The sequence below is a fragment of the Festucalex cinctus genome, chromosome 3 (genome assembly GCF_051991245.1).
Source record: "Festucalex cinctus isolate MCC-2025b chromosome 3, RoL_Fcin_1.0, whole genome shotgun sequence".
In the NCBI taxonomy this organism is placed as follows: domain Eukaryota; kingdom Metazoa; phylum Chordata; class Actinopteri; order Syngnathiformes; family Syngnathidae; genus Festucalex; species Festucalex cinctus.
Window position 1 is genome coordinate 16,593,374 of NC_135413.1, and position 17,483 is coordinate 16,610,856.

Genomic DNA, 17,483 nt, shown 5'->3' on the forward strand with positions numbered 1-17,483 from the left:
ACATTCCAGACTTCTTCTTTTTTTTTTCCCAAGACTCTTCTCACGTTCATGGTGAATGTTTGTAAATTATTAATCTTGGTCATTTTATTTTGAACAGGTGTATAAACTTGCCTGTAACTATAAACAATCCAGTTAAGATCAATCAGACTCTTACGTCGATGCTTTAATTTACATGTTGGATTAACAACGTAAAACCAATGCAACGTAAAACCAATGCGCTACTTGAACACGTTTATTTGAGCTGCATTGAACAATGTCCCTGAAATGAAAACACTTTAAAAGATGCAGTAGAATGGCTTTTTAATCACGTGAAAATGCTGGCCTCTGGTGGTAAAAAGCGAACGTCACAAAAGCACTTCCAAACAAGTGCAGCCTCCCATACATCAATTCATAATTAATCTATTGCTACCAGAAGTAATTAACGTGTTCTTTTAAAAACAGTATTCCGAAAATCTTGCAACATGCGTTACAGATAAATTGTCCTTTATTAGGTTCATCAATATTTTACAAGCAAAAGAACTTAATAAAGGCAAAATTAAATAGACGGATGAGGCAATGTAGATACACAGATTTTGCGTTCTGAGGACATCCACCACCACTTGATCTGGAAGACAAACAAACAGCATTGCAAGAGACTGACATCTGCTGATAAAGTAAGAAATCTTTGTCTCAGATAACTTACTCAGACTTTGTCGAGGCCGAGCTCTTCAGGTGTAGAGATTCCAAGCTCGTCTAATGTTGGCCTAAGTTCTTGGAGAAGGTATGGGTAGATCTCTTTGTGTGGGCCAGCTTTATCCTGAGGAAGCAAGCGGAAGGAGTCAATTATTAATCAGTCAACCAAATACAAGACGGTCACTGTCAGCAGAAACTCTCACCTTGACCGCCTCGAGAATTCGGATTGCAGTGGCCAAGTCGTTTAACCGCCGACAAGCTCGCAGCGCCGCCTCGACAATCTTTGGCTCGGGTACCAGATCGTGACCAACCAAGGTGTTCATCCCTAAAATGCACAATTTTGACACATTTCATGCTACAAACATTCCATTTGGCAGATGGATTTTTTTGGTTTCGTTTTCATGACATAACATGATAAATATTACTTTGCTGACAGCATGGTGAAGTAGTTGTTACCAGGAGTAAAACTTCTGAGGTTCTGGTTAAGAATATGTGCTACTACAGCCTTTCTCTCTCCTTCATACAAACATGCATGGTTGCTTCATTGAAGACTCTCTCAATTGTCCACAGGTGTGCAACTGAGTGGTCTGAGCTTGACTGGCGACCAGTCCCCCGACTGCCCAAAGTCAACTGCGGTTGACTACACCTCACCCGCAGGACAAGCACTACAGAAAATGAATGTCTGGTATTTCCTTAAAGGCTAACGACCAATGAAATTGCAGGTTTGTCTATCCCTTGAATACATAAATACAGTGTCATAAATAGACACCTCGTGTTTTTAATCCAGAAATATGTGTGCTACTTTCCCTCCTATATGAGGAAATATAGCAATTAAAAAATAATAATAATAATAAATAAATCACATCATGATGTGTCACATATGTTTTTGTAATGTGAAAGGGTACATAAAAAGATTGGATTTTAAAAACAAATCTGAATTGGCCACCATCATGACTTATGGTAAAGAAGTATAGGGGCATAATTAGTGTTAATCCATATGAAAAATGCCATAAATCGTAGAAAAAAACAGAAAGCACAACAATCTAACACTGCGGCACAAACAAGTTTGTGTCTTGTTTGTAATTCTGAAACCTGGTATTTTGGGCCTGTTGTAAACAGAAAACCCTAAATACAACATTATCAGCTTTTGCAAATTACTCCCAAAGCTAAACTCAATTATGGTAAATAGGAATGGTATCATTAAGATTCCATCTTTACTACTAATCTTAACAATACCGCTTATTGATCTAGTGCTTATCTGTACTTTTTTGGTTAGAAAAACAAAACAAAAATATTAAAATTAACATCATTTATTAAAAAAAAATACTTGTCTTGCAGCTATGACATGAATGTAAAATAAATGTATCAAAACAATAACAGGAAAATATGTTTTGAACAAATCACTACTGTACTGTTAAATGTTATATATAAAAATAATTATAAATGAAAACTGGTGTAAAGCAAAAAGGTCACATCACGCAAAAAGCACTTTTGTTAGGTGGAACGCACATTTTCTATGCATTTGTTGCTTGTGTTACAGTTACGGTCATCCCTCTGTCCCTCTCCAGGCATGCCCACTCAAACCAAGAATAACCAAACGTTTACATTAGCCTAACAGTTGCATTTTGTGTAAATTGATTACTTATGCAGAGAGAGCAAAATGCTCAAATGCTACGTTAGCATAGCAACAGAGCTAATGTTAGAGAACACCAATTTGTGCTGTGCAGGTGTACGTGAGCAAAAAACTTCACTGTTCTGGGGTGTTGGAGAAGCCGCCCACAGATAAGTATAAAAACATTTTTTATGTAATACTTGTGTGGTCATATGATCACACAGGCTACATTGGAAAATGGAGTGTCAGGTGGCGCCTCTCGTGCACAGCACTGCAGTGGGGCAAAAGGCTCATCTTTCTGAAAGTGAACATGGATATTTGACGAACATATTAATTTGATTGTTTAGTTAGAAATGAGAATTGAGGTAGATGATGCAAGTCAACATCCATATAGCAAAAATTCATCTAAAATAAATTTGAGTAATTTCTCCAAAATGATTAACAAAACAGTTAAGGGCGAAGCTTTTTGATACTGCAGTTTTTAGTTTAGTACCAAAGCTTGGTACCCTTCTCTAGAGTGGTAACCACATTTTCTCTTGTAGATAATGTGTATGCGTAAATTAACCATCCATCCATTTTGTGTACCACTTGGGTACCTTTCACATTTAGTACTGTTCCGAATCCCTGTACATGCGAATTGATGCCGGTACTCAACGGTAAACAACTCACTGCCTTGCTTGATTTGTCGTCATATCTGGCGAGGAGTTTACCTTTTCTCAGCTCCCATGCGTCAATGTCTTGCTTGTTGAAGTAGGCGACCCAGCGGGCATCAAACTCCTCATCGGTCTCCTCTTTCCCATGTGAATAACACCTTGAGGCCAACAGCCCTGCAAGGTGACAGTAGATACAGAAATCTCCATTTAACGCATTGTATGGAATGGGTACAGTGTCCACATTGAATAACACAAACGGCCAGTAGATATAGGAAAATGTATAGTTTTAAAAATACAACATTATAAGTTGGCAATAGAAATTGCCTAATATATTATGTGTATGGCTAAGGAGTCAAGGACGTCCTAATCAGCAGAAAAACTAAAAGACATTATAAAACTAAAAGACATTATAAAGTTCATTCATCGCGTAGCCAAATATGCGTGACGATAGCACGTGTAAACGTCATAAAAACACTTATTGACATCCTGGTAGGGCAAAAAAATGAACTGAACTCAGTTAGCTCAGTGTTAGCATTAGCAGCACTACCACTAGGCCGCACGCATGACACTTTCAACTGGGTCACGACAAGGACACACACCGAACAAAGCTAACAAAACGGGCGTGAAGGGACCAACGCACCGGAATTTTAAATGACTGTTATTAATTTCAGTCTAGACCCTACCACGCAAAACACGGGCATGGATTTCTACGTATTTGTAAGCGATTGGTACACGCGCTAGCGTTTGCTAACACGGGAACCGCGAGGGTACCCTCCCTGATGTGTCCTCTATCAATCACAACTTCCACGGCTCCTAAAAAGCATCGTCCAACAAAAAGGAGTGACAAATACCTTGGCAAGCCGGTTTCGTACGGGTCAGACTCCGAACAGCGGAGAAAGACAGGCGGACGGCTGCTCTGAACATGATGCAGGACAGCCAAGCTGCAACCGACCGGTCAGTTTTGCTAGCAGCAGAAACTTGGAAGGAAGTCGCCGCAATGAGACCGTGACGTCATTCGCTCCTGGTGCGCATGTGCACATCGAAGTTGACTTACTGATTTTTTATTATTATTTTTTTTTATACTTGTGTGCCAAAAAAAAAAAAAACTGTAAGCAAAAATGGCTTCAAAGGGGAGGATATAGTTTCAAAAATATCTTGTAGTTGTCATACTTTTATATATTCTCAGTCTGACTTGATCGATGAAAAATAGTTCCCTTGCCCTATCTTGTGCCTTAAGGAAAACAACCAATCAGAGACAGCTGATGAGGTGTCACTGTCAGTCATGCTGTGCACCGCAGCCTCCTGCATTAGCCGCAATTCTATTCAACAGGTTTCTCAAATCTTTAGTATTATTGCTTAATTGGAGATTCCAAAATATAAAACTTGAAACTGATTTAAAAAAAAATTGTGTTACACTGTTACAAGCATTTAAGTGAGTAAATCATCCACCTTACAGCACAGAGCACCAGAGCAGTCCACTGTCCTAAGATGGCCGACCAGTGACATTTTGCTCGCAGTTTTAAAACGGCAAACTCCCTTTAAACTTCAAAAGTAATATGTTTTACTAGAGCTGTGGTAGCTACCGTTTGTTTGACTTTTTATTTTGTTGCTTGTATTATGATTATTATTATTTTAGACATGATACACTGTGTTATGGTTAAAAAACTCTGAAAGGTGGAATGTCACATCATATCACTTAAAATGATATACAGTGGCCCACCGCTATTTGCGGGTGATATGGACCGTGCCGGCCCACGAATAACTTTCAAATGGATTGGAAACCAAAGATAAAATAAGAATGTTAAAAATTCCATTTGATTTCACCCAAAAAATGTATGATTATTAAAAGGACTGAAAAGAAAACAGTTTTTATTGAAGCTACCAAAGATTTCAATTATTTTCACGCTGACACTGAATATTTCATCACAAAGATGTTTTGAAGCGATCAAAATGGTCAGCTATAAATGCTGATTAATGGTTTGTTTGTTTGTTTCTTTTTTTAAACAATTAAACTCTAAACATGTCCAACGCAGAAATCAGTTGGTGGCACAGTTTGGGTTTAGATCATGGAGTACATTTGATCCAGTCCTCCAAGCAGAGTCTCTTGGCTGCCGAGGGGCAGGGAGGCGGCTTGAGCCTGTCTCTGCATATCCCTGTATCCGCTGTGGGAGCGCCAGCCGACTGGGGAGGCTGGTATCCGGGCTCCTGGGGATTGAGAGGGTCTTTGGAGAGCAGGATACAGATGGCAGGGATCGTCCTCTGCATGCTTTTACCCGCCGCTCCGTCGTGTTGTGACGCTCCCCAAACATCATCCACCGTCTTGTAGTGGAGCTTGGACACCTGATGGAGCCCTTCCACTTTCCGTTTGAAGATCTCCACGCAGGTGATGGTCTTGGTGAGCCCTCTGCCCGAGCCAGTGAAGACCACCTGTCTCAGCGAGCGCTCGTTGCTGTCTTTGCCCTCGCCTTGCAGGCGAGCTGTTGCGAACCGCAGCAAATTGCGGATCTTGCTTCCTTCTCTCACTCGCATGTGGAGAAAGTCTGTGGCGAGTCCAGGAATAGGATAAGGGCTGCTGTCTTCCGCGCGCTTGACTCTCCTGAAGTTGTTCTGATCGAGAGATAATTGAATGGCTGGGTTGAGTGGTGTACTTGAACGCACCATCTGAGCCATGGCTTCTGTCATTCTTTAAAAACTGTCAAAAATAGGAAGGAAGCTTTGGTGTTTTTTCCCCAGAGAGTTCCTCAGAAGTGATCAGTTTTGTCATCCAAACTTCCAGTTCGGCGATGACCACAAAGACGTAAAAAAGACGTTTCTTCGTCTAATTCCTCTGATATGAGGGAAAAGATGCGCTTGCTCTTTTCAGCACCGAGGACAGCTGATGCCTACAAACACACATGAGGCTCCGACAGTCGAGTGGCACAAAGAGCTCTTAAAGGCATATGCAACATTTTGCCTCATTGAATCCAGTCATTAATGTCATTTGTTGGGTTGACAAGCAACTTTTGTGAGAGCCTGAATCTTCAGTGTGGTTGCTTGAATTACGCAGCTGAATACACAGGAGTTAAAGAGATGCGCTGACGTGCACACTTGCAAATTGTTTTAACACAAATGATTTCATTTATGCAAACGTTTTAATATTTCTGTTTATATCCTTGATGGTTTTACTTATCTTTTGCATTATTTACAGTGAGCTATTATGGTATTTAAGAAATGTCTTCCTTTGGGCTACTACAGACACTTGTCCTCTTTTTTAGTCGCCTGCTGGTTTGACCTAGAAAATGCTAGACACTCGGGTGTTCTTGTAAATCAATAAGAGCATTCAAACATTGGAGCAGCTATCTTTTTTTTGTCTGTAAAACCAACAAAAACAGGTGTGGCCACAGATGCCAACAATGCTGGCGAGGGAACATTGGGGAGGCAGCTGAGCTGCGGGGCTCATATGGAAGCACAATAGTGTTATAATGTTGCCCGTCCGCCTCACGGGATGGATGCATCTCCTGTTATTTGCTGATATGAACAATGAGCACAGTCATGTGCTTTCCTGTGTGTCTTTTGGTCCAATAAAAGCAAGGATTGTCTCAAATATGTCATCATTTTTAAACGTTATGATGTCCTCTGGTAGTTGATGCACATAAATACACAAATCACAATTTTCTTATTCATAAAAACTTGTAATTTGTAAAATTTGTAACTGAAATTTGAATTTAAAAGATCTTCAAGTATGTTTTTTCAAAATATATTATGCTGTTCTAAAAATTACACCAAATAGTCAAAAGCAGAAATGCAAGACATACCTATTTCAGTGCAACAATTCACTTGATTTCCATCAAATAAGGCAGTTGAATATGCAGTGGACCTCCGCTATTCACAGGGGAGATGGACTGGGCTGGCCCTCAAAAGTCCATGTATAATTGACGGCCATTGAAATGTATTGGTGGGGGAGAAATTTTTAACCCCCAAATTCTTGAAAAAAACGGGGTTAAAATAGGTGGGGAGGAAAAAAAAAAAGGAAAACAATATATATATTTTTTTTAAAAATCTGCAAATCCACGTGTGCCAAATCACGAGTATGGACAAAGAAAAAAAGCAAAATATGTATTTATAAAAATACGCAAATCCAAGTGTTCCAAACCATGAGTATGGGGGTGGAGGGGACAAAAAAAATGTTTTTTTTTTTGTTTTTTGTTTTTTTTTGTTTTTTTTTTAAATCTGGGAATTCATGTGTGCCAAACCACGAGTATTGAAAAGAAGCAAATATATATATATATTTAAAAATCTGAATCCCCATGTGCCAAATCGTGAGGATGGGGTCGAAAAAAAGCAAACAAATATTGTTTTAAAAAGCTGTGAATCGACGTGTTCCAAAGCACGAATATGGGGGGGAAAAAAAGTAAAAAATAATTGTCTTAAAAATCCATGAATCCACATGTATGGGGGCAAAAAAGCAATTTTATTTATTTATTTTTCTTAAATACGCGAATTCATGTGTGCCAAACCACGAGTGTGGAATAAGAGTGAACAATTATATTTTTTTTAAAATCCGAATTCCCATTGCCAAAACACGAGTACGGAAAAAAAAAATGCGAAAAATATATTTTTCAAAAATCTGGGAATCCATGTGTTCTAAACCACAATATTGGTGGGGGAGCAAAAAAATAAATAAATAAATATCCGCAAATCCACGTGCGCCAAACCGCAAGTATGGAGAAAAAAGCAAAAAAAAATAAAAAATAAAATAAAAAAAATCCGCAAACCCACTTGACAAACGGCAAGCATGGAAAAAAAAAAATCCCAAATCCACGTGACAAACCACGAGTATGGGGAAAAAAGCAAAAAATATATTTGTTAAAAAATTCTGCGAATCCATATGTGCCAAACCACGACTATAGAAAAAAGCAAAGAATTAAAAAAAATAAAAATAAAATCCACGCATCTACGCGTGTCACAGTGTGAGGAGCTACAAAAACATCTTCACTTAATTCTACTTTAGACACAAAGTTGTTTTGGTTTTTTTATATTTTTTTTTTATTTTTTTATTTATTTTTTTTTTATTTTTTTTTAGATTTTGTCAAGATAAGACCTGTGGAAAAAATGCTAATGTGCAATAATACTGTATAAAGACTCTATTCCATGTTATGCATGATTTGGAGTATTTTATTTTTGGTTAGTTGGTAGGTTTATTAAACAAATAAACATAAACACGTCATAAGTATAAAATGCAAGTTAAAGTTAAAGAAGGAGAAAAGAAAAAAAATTGACAATAGTATCATAATTTACATGTTCAAAAAGGAGTAGGAAGATGTACAAAAACGTATCTAGTCCTACTCCCTAATACTTCTATCATGATAATATACTAATGAGTAATTCTTACTAACATAAAAAATTAAACAAAAGAAAATAAACAAAACATGTTTATCTTAAGTGCACAGATATAGTGGTATGAGTTTTGTTTTTGTTTTGTTTTTTTCAGCTGGGCTTGGTTGCAATGACCTCTAAAATTTGTCTCTGGATCCCTTCTTCCTGAGTGTTGATGTGGACATCTCCCACGCAACCATTTTCATACCTGAGACACACAAAGGCAGCGTGCTGTCGAACATGGACAGTCAATCTGGACGGAAGAGTTTAGAGTTTAGAGTCAGGTTGTTCTTACACAAAGAGGAAACGTGTGCACACGTGGTCGGATATGGGACACACCCAGATGTTGCCATGCTTTTTAAGGTCCTTCGACGTTATGACTGTGAAAAGACCCAAAAGCAAGAAAAAAGAAAAAAAGATGAGCAAGTGGAACTGAAATTTTTAAACGATCATGTTTTGACTCATGCGTACCCTCACAAAGTGCAACGCAGTTTAAGTTCCTGCTTTGAAGAAACCTGCAAGGGAGATCCTACAACAAAAAATACGATGTAAAATGCCAGGATGTACATCTATGAAGATAAAAATGATGCATAAAAAGGGATTTACTTGTTGGATTATGTTTTTGTGATGATATTTCTTGAGTTCTTCTTTGGTGGGTATCCAGTGTTGTCCCTTACCCATGTCTGAAAAGAAAAGAGGATAACCTATAGGAATCTATGAAGGATTTTTTTTGTATTTTTTTTTTTTTTTAAGGAAAATATGTGAATTTCATACCCGAATATCCAAACGATATGCTGGAAATTGGGCTTAAATAGATCCCTTTGCCGTAGGCAGCGCCATGCATCTTTTAAAAAGAAACAGGTGTAAGATTGAGAGGTTGTCAGAGATTTGTCATCCGCTTACCTGGAATTTTGTGTTGGAGGCATTCACAAGCCCGTTTCTTAAAATGGAATGCCAGTTTTCAATGTGGGAACCACTAGGAAAAAGAAATATAATTTATCGTTATGAGTAGATGAATCAATGAGAGTTCCATATGTAAAGTAACAAATATTCTCACTGGAAAGCAAAGGTGCTGCCATAGAGCTTGCGTGCAGTTTGAAAACGAGCCTCTTTGGTGGGAGGGCTGCTGATGAGCAGGAACTGGTGAGGCGTGTGCATAAATGACAGTTGCTATTGTGCAGCCAGAAAAGAAAAGAGATGAAGAATGGAAGCAGTTTAACAATATGTATGTAGGCTACTGCTACTGTAAATCAAAAACTGCATCAAAGACTGTCCTACCCTGTTGGCTGGAAGCTTGACAATGTGAGATCTGTTGCTCGATAAAATCCTAATGTCAAACATAAGAACAAAAATGAGATTCACTAAGATTGGCCTTGTGTAGTACTCTACACTCACACAAATATTTCAAGCCTAGTTCAAGATTGATGTAATTTTTTACATGACAATGACAAATTCCCATTTACTTTTTTAAAAAAAGATAATTTCAACACAAACCTATCAAATAAACCTTGTATGATACATATTCATTAGTCTAATAAAGCCTATTTATTTGAAATGCATAATCCTCAGGTTTATGTATTTAGTATTGATTTACTTTGAATTACTCTAAATGAATAATAATGAGAGTAGTCATTTAAAATATAAAAAGTATATTTTTTGAATTTCACAATAATCAGGTTACTTATACACGATAAATGTACTCCAATGTTTAAAATAAAAAATAAAAAAAAAATACTGGTATGTCCATTTATTATTATCTTTCTTATTTTTTACATTTTTATGTTTTGGGGCTGAAACTGAATGCAGACATCCAAAAAACGTGAAAAAAAAATGTAATTATACTATACTACTATACTATATACATAAACCTGAGGATTATGCATTTAAAAGTAAGTGCTAACCACTCATTCACCGTGCCGCCATTTATTATTATTATTATTATTATTATTATTATTATTATTATTATTATTATTATTATTATTATTATTATTATGTATTTTTTAACATCATTCTGTATGACAATAACAGTGCCAATTCCCACTCAAAAGATCTTAAATTTTAACCGGATGTTCAGTTTAATGTTCATTGAATGTTAACTTTTACTTTTGTTTCAGGATGAAAAATGATATTTCACATGTTGTATTTTAGAATATGCTGGAGCCTGGAACACAAAAACGGTGTGCAATGTACATTTTTTTCAGAAAAGTCCAGAGAATTACACCAACTGAGCAGATTTGGACATGCTGTAAAAATAAATAAATAAATTCATTAATTTAAAAAATCAAACGAAAGAAAGGCAAAAATAGCATTCTGCAAAATTTTATCTATTTTATAAAAACACAATAACAGCTAAATAGAATGTAAAGAATTAATCAGTTTCTGCAATTGTGTCTATTTCTGGTTTGTTTGACTTGGCCACCAGGGAGCAGTATAATAAAGTAAAGGAGATAGAACTGAAGCACTTTCCTACTACTGTAAAGTGACACAGTAAGCTCTATTATCTGTATTTATTTATTTATTTTTTTGTTGTAGTTTTTTTTGCAGAAGCTGAAGAATATATACCTCCAAGTATTGTTATAGTATGTATCTCTATATTGTTGAAATTTTGATAGGAAATATTGTTTTGTAATTTTTTTTCAACATGAAGATGACTTGATTTCATTTGTCCAGAACAAATATCAAATAATGACTTTTTTTGGGGGAGACCCTGCATTACATATACACATTTCTCAACATGTTGCAATTGTACACCATGAGTACGACATACTAGCTTGTTAGATGTGTACATGTACCCAATGACGTGTCCAGTGAGTACACATTCATAATGTCATGTTTTGCATCTTACCATTGGAGTAAAGGAATGGCAAGAGGGTCTATCTTGTCCATCTGCTTTTTTATTTCAGAGTATGAACCCTGCATGACAATAAAGATAATGAAATCAAGGCAAAGAAAAACGTGAAATTAATAACAGACGTGTTAGGTTCACCTGTGTCATCCGCCTAATCAGCAGGACACTGTCCAGCGCTTTTTCCAGCCTTTCATAGCTCTTTCTCTGTCGTGAGACAAAAATCTCAGAGGGAATTCACTGAATCTTCATACAAAGACGTCACAGCTGACTTTCGTTACCTTGGGAGTGAAGGCCAGCATTTTGGGGTTCTTTGGATCGACGACAGATGGGTACGGTTCAAATATGATGCTTTTGCGGGACGACTGCAGAGCTGACCTGCACATCGCCACCAGCAAGTCGACCACCTGTGGAACAAAACCTTTCAAATGGGACCATCCCGACTTGATGTGAAACACTTCATTGGTACGTTAACGTTAACCTCTGCACCGGTGGCCACCTCCTCCGTCGCCCCTGACATGGCCCCCATCATGTGAAAGGAGAAGACGCACAGTTCCCTGGTGCAAACGGCAGGCTAGCAATTCACAAAATACAACTCTTATTATTTCACTTCATAAGGGTTTTGGCTTTCAAATGTTTACCTTCAACAGTGGGCCACTCTGGAAAACGTGTCGCTCGTCACAAATCACGCAGTATTCATTCAATGTGGGGATTCTCTGCTCTGCGTACCTCATCACCTGTGCACACATCCCAAGCGGAATTTGATGTCATTTGTGCTGACATGTCAGTCTAATCTGCCCGGACTACGACATTCGTGCTAGCAACTGTATTAGCATCAATGGGACCTCATTAACCAATGAGCTTTTATATTCATCCTGTGGTTCTAGTTCATAGTGGAGTGTACTTTTGATATGTTTACTTTCCTCATCCATCGGAAAAGCAAAGGCATTCATAATTAGAAGCGGGGCATTGTTATTGTCAGAATATCATAGCAAAACAAAACTAACTCGACTACAACAGGTCAAGTGTTGAAGTGCACTTTCGTCACATATTTTTATTTGCTTTACCTGCACCAAGAAGCCATGTTGCAGTGTCGGGGTGGTCTTACAGTGCTCTATGGCCTGGGAGAAGAACAGCAGCTCTATCAGCTGCTTGGTGCTGAGCTGAGCTGATGACTTCACTCCTGACACGAAAACCCTCTGTGGAAGAAACAAATAAGCTCCAGAGTTAAATCACAGGTGGCTTTGTTTAAGTTCTTGTATATTGTTCTACAGTCAAGGGGTGTGAGGATGTAACTGAGCTGCTGGATGATGTCCATGAATGCCAAACTTTTACAACTTAGTGACATCTAGTGGTGAATTACAGAATGCAATGCAAGTTTTAAAGCACGTGGAGAACTGTGCTTTAGATAGACCACACTTGGCAGTTGGCAAGCATACCACACATTACTACCAATCATTATTTGCCATTGGCTATGATTCCATCCATTTTCTTGACCGCTTATTCCTCACAAGGGTCGCGGGGGGTGCTGGAGCCTAGCCGGCTATGGGCAGTAGGCGGGCTACACCTTTGACTGCTTGCTAGTCAATCGCAGTAGGCTATGATTTCATTGTAAAAAATGTACATTGATGTGATAAAAGTTTTTTTTTGCTTATTATTGAAATCAACAGTGAGTTTTTAAAATGAATGAATTATTAGTTCGCCACTAGATTTTACACTTTTTTTTAAGCAATATTTGAATGTAAATAAGTATTAAAAATTGGTTGTGATGAATTGACACATTTTAATTGTTCAACTGCTTTTGAGTGACATTATTCTGAATAAAATTGTAAATGTCACATTTCCATGCTATACTTCAGCAGTGGCAGGCAGTGTGTTCCTGACACGGGCCTTCACTGGGTACTTTAATGTGACCTAATCAAATTCTTCAAGATACATTGTGGAGTTAGTCAATTTTTAACTCGTGACTGCCACCTCTGGCCTAAAGCGTATCTGCAATGTCTGTGTTAAGCTTGTGCAACATTATTTTCTAATCATGTCTGACTATGCGTTATAGGGGTGGGTATTGATTCCAATTTCCTCAATCAATTCGATTTCCATTTACAAGAGTTCAGTTTGATTTGATCTAGATGTTTTTTCCTGAGGCGATTAAATTCAATTCAATTAATTATGGAACATAAATTTTTCTTAAATATCAAGGATATGGTTTAAGGGGGGGGGAAAAAAACACTACAATAAACATTAAATTCCAAATAAAATTTTGCGGCGGCAGTAACTGGTAAAATGATTTTCTTTATTAATGAAAAGTACCACTACTTAAGTGCTACAAAAATTGACATCAGCAAAGATGAGAGGAAGATATTTTCACAATTCAAAAATTGTAAATATAAATAAAATCGATTAGGAATTGTGTTTAAGTGCAATAAGTCAATTCATGAACGTAAGAAAATACTTTTAAATTCATATGAACAGTAAATTTCAAGAAAACAGTAAGACAAGCAAAAAAAAAAAGCACTTAAAATTGTATTTGCTTATGAATTTATGGAAAAAAGAGATGTTAAAACAATCAACTTGTGTTTGTACGAATCGATAGGCTCAAAAAGGAAAATCGTTTCGATATTGATTATTCGAGTTTTTTTTTTAAACCCAGCCCTAATGCATTGACTGAAAACAATCTTTAGCGGGCATTTTGAGCTCCATCAGAGGACTAAACATAGCTGAACCAATCAGAGGACATAAAAATTCAGACGTCCCCAAGCTAGCGTGCAGGCCAACAGACCTCATTTGAATATCTTCAAGAGGTAAAGCTGACCTTTCCACTGGGCATGTAAGTGAAGAGTTCCCCTGACGGATTCTTGATGTTGTAGGATGTCGTGTGATTGGCGAAATGGTTCAATTTCATGGCGGGCAAAACAATCCTTCCCCTCAGGCTGCGGTCTTGGAGTGTGTTAGATCTAAGCGGGAGGAGTGATTTGAAAAGTCTGGAACAGCAACATCGGATTCTGCGTGCTACATACTTTGACAGTGGAAGCCAGATGCTGAGTCTTGCACGGAATTTCTTCATAGTTCCACCAGGTCTGAACCAGCTGTGCCTTCTCTTCTGCCTCACTATCATGTTCTCATTAGTCAGATGCTTCCACTCTCGGGAGATGAAGACTGCTAAAACACTGCGCAATAATATTTAAAAAAATGTTAGTCTATCAGATTAAATATGACGATAAAATGAGGCTCCTACCTTTGCAGTTGTTTTCCAAGATTGAAATGATGTCGATTAGATGGCTGAAAGACTTCAACTGATGGTTCTACGGTGAGAAATCATGCCTCATCATCGTCATGGAGAATGTATACGTTGATGTCAGATTAGCTGCGGCAAAGAAACTCACCGGGTCCATTGAGATATTGAGACAGAGAGAAGTGCAGGCGAACAACGATGGGTTCTGATGTATTCACTTTCCAGGCTTCAGCCACTTCCTCCTTCGGACACCACCAAGGTCATTTTAGTTAACTAAAACCAATGAAAAAACTAAAACTAAAATTCAAAAACTATTTTGTGAACAAAATAAAAACGAAAATGCTTTTTAAACTAGACTAAGTGCAATTTCTGGAGAAATTGCGTGGGAATGCTGAAAGCTAAATGCTAATAGCTGAATGCTAAGATGGATGCTTATGAAGTAAATTGAAAGATTAATTATGTGAAAATTACAAAGTTTTAATTAAAGTTGAAAGATAAATGAATAAAAAACAAAATTTCAATCAGTCTAAAGTGGGATTTAATCAGTTCAGAGAAATTATATTCCATTTCCTGATACGACAGTCAGTTGGTACCATCAAATGTACTAAAATGTGGTCCAAACGGGGTTTGAACGCAGGTTCTCCATGGAGGAAACAGTTGTGATTGAGCTATCTTGCCTTGTTCAAAATTCAATGGCTAATGTCGTATGTATTTTAAAAAATAGCCATCTGATGTAAGCCAACGTGCATTTAATCATTTCAGTTGCCAATTGATATATTTGCAATATACAGTCGGAGGTGGGATTCAAACCCGGGACCTCCTGGACAACACACTTAACAGTATCAGAGAGCTAGTAATGATGATGAAGTGGACGTGGAAAGTGGAAAAAGTTCAATGTCAGTCCCATTGAAAATGAATGGGGAAAAGTTGATCTTTAACATTAAATTGTGCGAGTACCGTAAGTAAAGTGCAATCAGACCATATATACCCCGAAAGGTGTGAAGTTTTGAAGCAAGTTGAAATTTGAATGCTGTAAATCGGAAGTATAACATGGGAGTTGTTTCTCGGCCAAAAAAAAAGTGGGGAGAATAAAAATCTGAATAACATATGTGGGATGCTTTCAACATTCCTACAAAAATGAAAACTAACTGAAACTACATTTTATGTTTACAAAACTAACTAAAACTAATTATAGCAAAAATGTTCTTCTTTTTAGTCTTTGGTAATTATTAATTTAATGCATGAGCCTTTGGGGATCATTTTAAATATGATTTTAAATCAATTTATTTTTATATTAACCGGAATAAGGATGTTTGAAAGTGTGTCACACAGAAGTGACGTCATCTAGCAGCAACCAATAGAAAAGCACCTTCAGATGATGTCGCCCCCATATTGCACACAAGTAATACACGTTTAAAAAAACAAAAAAAAAACTAAAACAAATACTGAAACTAACTAAAGTAAACTGAACATTTATTAAATAACTAAAACTAAGAAAAACTAACAGTACCACCCTGAAAACTAATTAATTTAAAACTAACTACATTTAAAAAACAAAACTCAAAACGAAATAAAAACTAAAATGAAAAATTCCAAAACTATGATATCCTTGGACACCACACAATGAATGCGGCAGGATGAAATATTTTCTTTTGAATCGAACATTTTGTTTTTAACTTACATTCAAAATGTTGGCATTAATGTTCAGATCAACGTCCACTTGATCGATTGATTGATATTCCCTGAAAAGTGCAGAATATAGGGAGAATTTCAAAACGTATATATAAACGGAAATATTGAAAATTGTTGAAATGTTTACCTGATAGTGACTAAATTATGTGAATACAGGCTCCTGACGATCTCAACGTCGCCCTCCAGTCGGGGATGGCAGCTCGGCTCAAAGGCGCCGCGCTCCTGCTGGGAAACGTTCACATCATTATTTCTATCCATTAAGATGATGATGCCTATTTACTACAATTAAGAATTGTCAGTGAATTGTTTACATATGTTATCTCCTCTTCCTCCGAGGCAAAGTCTTCCTCACATTCACTCCACTGCTGCCATTCAGCTTCCTGAACAGTAAAATATGTCTATTTTTTTTAAACAACTCATCCAGACATCCGCTTTCTATGCTGCTTCATCCTCACTATGAAGGATGTATAAAAACAAACAACCATTCACATTCACATCTAATGACAATTTCAAGTCTCCAATTCCAGCATTCAAGCACGTTTTTGGACTACAATGTTGAAACAGAACTTGACTAAGTGCAATTTCTGGAGAAATTGCATGGGAATGCTGAAAGCTGAAGGCTAAGATTTGAATGTGGAATGCTTATGAAGTAAATTGAGAGATAAATTATGAAATGATGACCTCATGGTTACTGGACAATGCACTTTACAAACTGTGCCAACGAGCAGTTATCAGTACTCACCATGTGCAGCGATTTTGCACTACTTCAACAACAGTGAACAATCTCTACTGTCCTGCGACTAAGGAAAGAAACACTGAAATTAACACTCAGTAATTTGGTAGTTTACAAAGGCCTATTTAAAATGACACTTACCTCCTTCACAGAGGAATTGGGAGCATCCACATTTGAATTGATGAAGCTCTGATTAGATCCAGACTGTTGAAATATATACTGTATATATATTATTTTTAAGCACACTCCCTGTTTGACGACCGGGTTAGTAGTGCGACTCTTGCTGTCCTCTTGGTGATCTGAACAACAGGCTGTCACACATGTTCAGTGGTAGACTCGAGAAGCACGATTAGCTGCACGTAGTCGATGGCCTCGTGATCCCCATGGAGAGGCTGCAACATATTTTTTTTTCCTCTTCTGTCAAACACAACACTATCACATTTAAAGCTGAGTGTCATGACGGCTTTTAGGAGAAATTGGTTGATTTGAAGCATTTTTTTCCCCACCCCCTGTCTGAATGTGTGCATCTCCAGACTGACCTTAATCAGCAGTTAACCCTGTGAGCAGCCGCCTGCTGCTCCACAGTCTGGTCAGATTACACACTTGTAAGGCTTTCACACATATGTGCGCTCTCATTAAGTACTTTTCTCAGCGTACTGTAATCCACTTAAGAGTGTGTGGTAGTGGTG

General features: G+C 37.4%; 3 protein-coding genes across 7 annotated transcripts; all 3 read right to left on the bottom strand.

Annotated features, from left to right (window-relative positions):
• Positions 1-283: 283 nt before the first annotated feature.
• Positions 284-3,956, bottom strand: cox5aa (cytochrome c oxidase subunit 5Aa). Its single transcript, XM_077516148.1, has 5 exons — positions 3,789-3,956; positions 2,995-3,111; positions 876-997; positions 683-796; positions 284-604 (listed from the first exon to the last, which is right to left on the bottom strand). The coding sequence occupies exons 1-4, from the start codon at positions 3,859-3,861 to the stop codon at positions 683-685; spliced, it is 426 nt and encodes a 141-aa protein (XP_077372274.1). The 5' UTR covers positions 3,862-3,956; the 3' UTR covers positions 284-604.
• A 1,045-nt stretch (positions 3,957-5,001) lies between these two features.
• On the bottom strand, positions 5,002-5,788 carry LOC144016734 (ribonuclease P protein subunit p25-like protein). The gene has a single exon (XM_077518058.1). It carries the CDS (start codon positions 5,617-5,619, stop codon positions 5,002-5,004), a length of 618 nt encoding a protein of 205 aa, XP_077374184.1. The 5' UTR covers positions 5,620-5,788.
• Positions 5,789-8,099: 2,311 nt separating this feature from the next.
• LOC144016709 (protein mono-ADP-ribosyltransferase PARP6-like) lies at positions 8,100-17,389 on the bottom strand. Of its 5 annotated transcripts, XM_077518032.1 has the most exons (24): positions 17,334-17,389; positions 16,936-17,186; positions 16,804-16,861; positions 16,373-16,441; positions 16,189-16,286; positions 16,051-16,111; positions 14,521-14,611; positions 14,373-14,439; positions 14,155-14,304; positions 13,950-14,091; positions 12,205-12,336; positions 11,779-11,874; positions 11,619-11,711; positions 11,419-11,544; positions 11,279-11,344; positions 11,138-11,205; positions 9,571-9,619; positions 9,350-9,462; positions 9,196-9,268; positions 9,067-9,136; positions 8,899-8,975; positions 8,764-8,821; positions 8,588-8,672; positions 8,100-8,500 (listed from the first exon to the last, which is right to left on the bottom strand). In XM_077518032.1, exons 3-24 carry the CDS (start codon positions 16,804-16,806, stop codon positions 8,404-8,406), a joined length of 1,884 nt encoding a protein of 627 aa, XP_077374158.1. In that variant the 5' UTR covers positions 16,807-16,861; positions 16,936-17,186; positions 17,334-17,389; the 3' UTR covers positions 8,100-8,403. The 5 variants fall into 5 exon arrangements, with proteins under 5 accessions (XP_077374158.1, XP_077374160.1, XP_077374161.1 ...); XM_077518034.1 differs by having other exon boundaries at positions 16,189-16,283; positions 16,936-17,389; XM_077518035.1 differs by having other exon boundaries at positions 16,216-16,286; positions 16,936-17,389.
• Between the last annotated feature and the right edge of the window lie 94 nt (positions 17,390-17,483).

Bases quoted from the DNA above. Each gene is read 5' to 3' on its own strand.
- LOC144016734 (XM_077518058.1), bottom strand. From the start codon at position 5,619: ATGACAGAAGCCATGGCTCAGATGGTGCGTTCAAGTACACCACTCAAC.
- cox5aa (XM_077516148.1), bottom strand. From the start codon at position 3,861: ATGTTCAGAGCAGCCGTCCGCCTGTCTTTCTCCGCTGTTCGGAGTCTG. The intron at 3,112-3,788 runs GTATTTGTCACT...GTCACCTTGCAG, and splicing joins TACGAAACCGGCTTGCCAAG to GGCTGTTGGCCTCAAGGTGT. The intron at 998-2,994 runs GTAAACTCCTCG...TGTGCATTTTAG, and splicing joins CGCATGGGAGCTGAGAAAAG to GGATGAACACCTTGGTTGGT.
- LOC144016709 (XM_077518032.1), bottom strand. The intron at 14,092-14,154 runs GTATGTAGCACG...CCTCCCGCTTAG, and splicing joins ATCTGGCTTCCACTGTCAAA to ATCTAACACACTCCAAGACC. The intron at 9,463-9,570 runs GTAGGACAGTCT...GCTGCACAATAG, and splicing joins TCAAGCTTCCAGCCAACAGG to CAACTGTCATTTATGCACAC.